Below are 1,846 nucleotides of genomic sequence, written 5' to 3'. Positions count from 1 at the left end.
ATTTAATATTAAATCTAAGTTCAGAAAATATGCTTTAATAAAGGATATAAACTTTTAGTGTCGTCACATAAAATGAAGTATTTTTTCTAATTCGGCACTAAACTGATCCACATTTATGATTAATTTGAACAGTAAACCTGTTGTTGAGCAGACACTGCAGCTGTGTCCTGTTGACAAACTGAAAGTAACAGGGTTCAGCGCACGAGGACAAACTTTTATTTTTTTATAGTTTCCATGGTTCTTCTGCACCACGTTCACACTAACAGAAAACCGCGCTCACCTTCTGCCTGAAGAACCGGGAGGCGGGAAAAGCTCCGCAAACAGCCGCAGAGGAGGAGGACGAAGCCGGGGAGCTTCATCTGAGCTGACCGTTAGACGAGCAGCAGGCCGGCGGAGGGATACAGGCCGAAGAACACCGCGCAGTGCCTCACTGACGGCGCCATGTTGGTCAGGGCAGCACCTGATCAGGTAAATACAAACAAAATAAATAAAAAATAAAATGTACTTTACTGTGTACTTCACTGTGTACTTTACTGTCTCAAGCTATTTTGCTAACAGAAAGAAGGAAGTTGTTTATAAGGTGTTTACGGGCTGCCACCTGCTGGCTGGTGTCTGTCACTGCGTCACTTCCGTTTCACCTGCTTCAGTTTTTCTTAACTTTATTTAAAAAAATAACTTTATTAGTCACTATATGAGTATTTGTGTAAACTGGTAGATTCATCACAATAAAAACACACAAGTCTTTTATTTTTCAAGACAATTATCAGAAGTTTTCATTAGGAAATAAAATCTGTAAATAAAAACTAAATAAATTTGTTCCTGTCAGGATGAAACACGTGCTGTTAAAGTTTTCAGACAGGAAGTTGTTCTCTTGTTGCTAGGAGCAGCAGCCTCCCTCAGAGCGCGCTCTGATTGGTCAGCAGCCCGCCTCCTCCGACCAATCACAGGCCAGTGCGTCCGTCATGAGAATCCATAATAATCTGAGTCCGCTCATCAGGTCCTGGTCCTGGTCCTGGTCCCGGTCTGTTCTCGTGGTTTCATGCCGGACCTRTTTCCGGTCAGTGTTGGTTTTTATCAGCTCGTGCCCGTCTGACCGGATGTTGGAGTAAATAAAACAGGTTTTATGGTTTTAATTTCCTCCCAGACAGACGGAGGGTCTGTGCTGCAGAGGGTCAGGGTCACACCGACAAACACAAATACTACTTCCGGTTTGCAAGAAAAGCGGTCATATTTACAAAATAAAAGCCCTCAGGGAACTTTGTTTTTAGAGCGTTAAACAAAATATAACCATATTTATTTATTTATTTATTTTCATATTTATTTAATGATTTTTGTAAATATATGAGCTTGTTGAGGCGATTTTTGCATAAACTTTAATGTGTCCATTTATTCATCCATCCATCATCCAACTGTCCATCATCCATCCATTCATTTATTCATCCATCCATCATCCATCCATCATCCAACTGTCCATCATCCATCCATTCATTTATTCATCCATCCATCATCCAACTGTCTATCATCCATCCATTCATTTATTCATCCATCCATCATCCATACGTTCATCTATCCATCCATCCTTCTATCATCCATCCATTTCATTTATTCATCCATCCATCATCCATCCATCCATCATTCATCTGTCATCCCACCATCTGACAATCAATCATCCATCCATTCATTCATTTATTCATCCATCCATCCATCATCCATCCATTTATTCATCCATCAATCAATCCATCCATCATCCATCCATCCTTCCATCATCCATCCATCCTTCCATCATCCATCCATCCTCCATCCATCCTTCCATCATCCATCCATCCTTCCATCATCCATCCATCAT

General features: G+C 40.9%; 1 protein-coding gene across 1 annotated transcript in view; it reads right to left on the bottom strand.

Moving 5' to 3' along the window:
• LOC106510919 (uncharacterized) overlaps positions 1 to 580 on the bottom strand; it is a 6,640-nt gene extending 6,060 nt beyond the window's left edge. Inside the window, exon 1 of the mRNA XM_013999654.1 lies at positions 281 to 580. Coding sequence (XP_013855108.1) covers positions 281 to 359 — 79 coding nt within the window. The 5' untranslated portion in view covers positions 360 to 580. The remainder of the gene's footprint in view (positions 1 to 280) is intronic.
• Between the last annotated feature and the right edge of the window lie 1,266 nt (positions 581 to 1,846).

The sequence above is a fragment of the Austrofundulus limnaeus genome, unplaced genomic scaffold (genome assembly GCF_001266775.1).
Source record: "Austrofundulus limnaeus strain Quisiro unplaced genomic scaffold, Austrofundulus_limnaeus-1.0 Scaffold2397, whole genome shotgun sequence".
Taxonomy (NCBI): domain Eukaryota; kingdom Metazoa; phylum Chordata; class Actinopteri; order Cyprinodontiformes; family Rivulidae; genus Austrofundulus; species Austrofundulus limnaeus.
The sequence above is the reverse complement of the archived record's forward strand: the minus strand, read 5'-3'. Positions and strand labels throughout refer to the sequence as shown.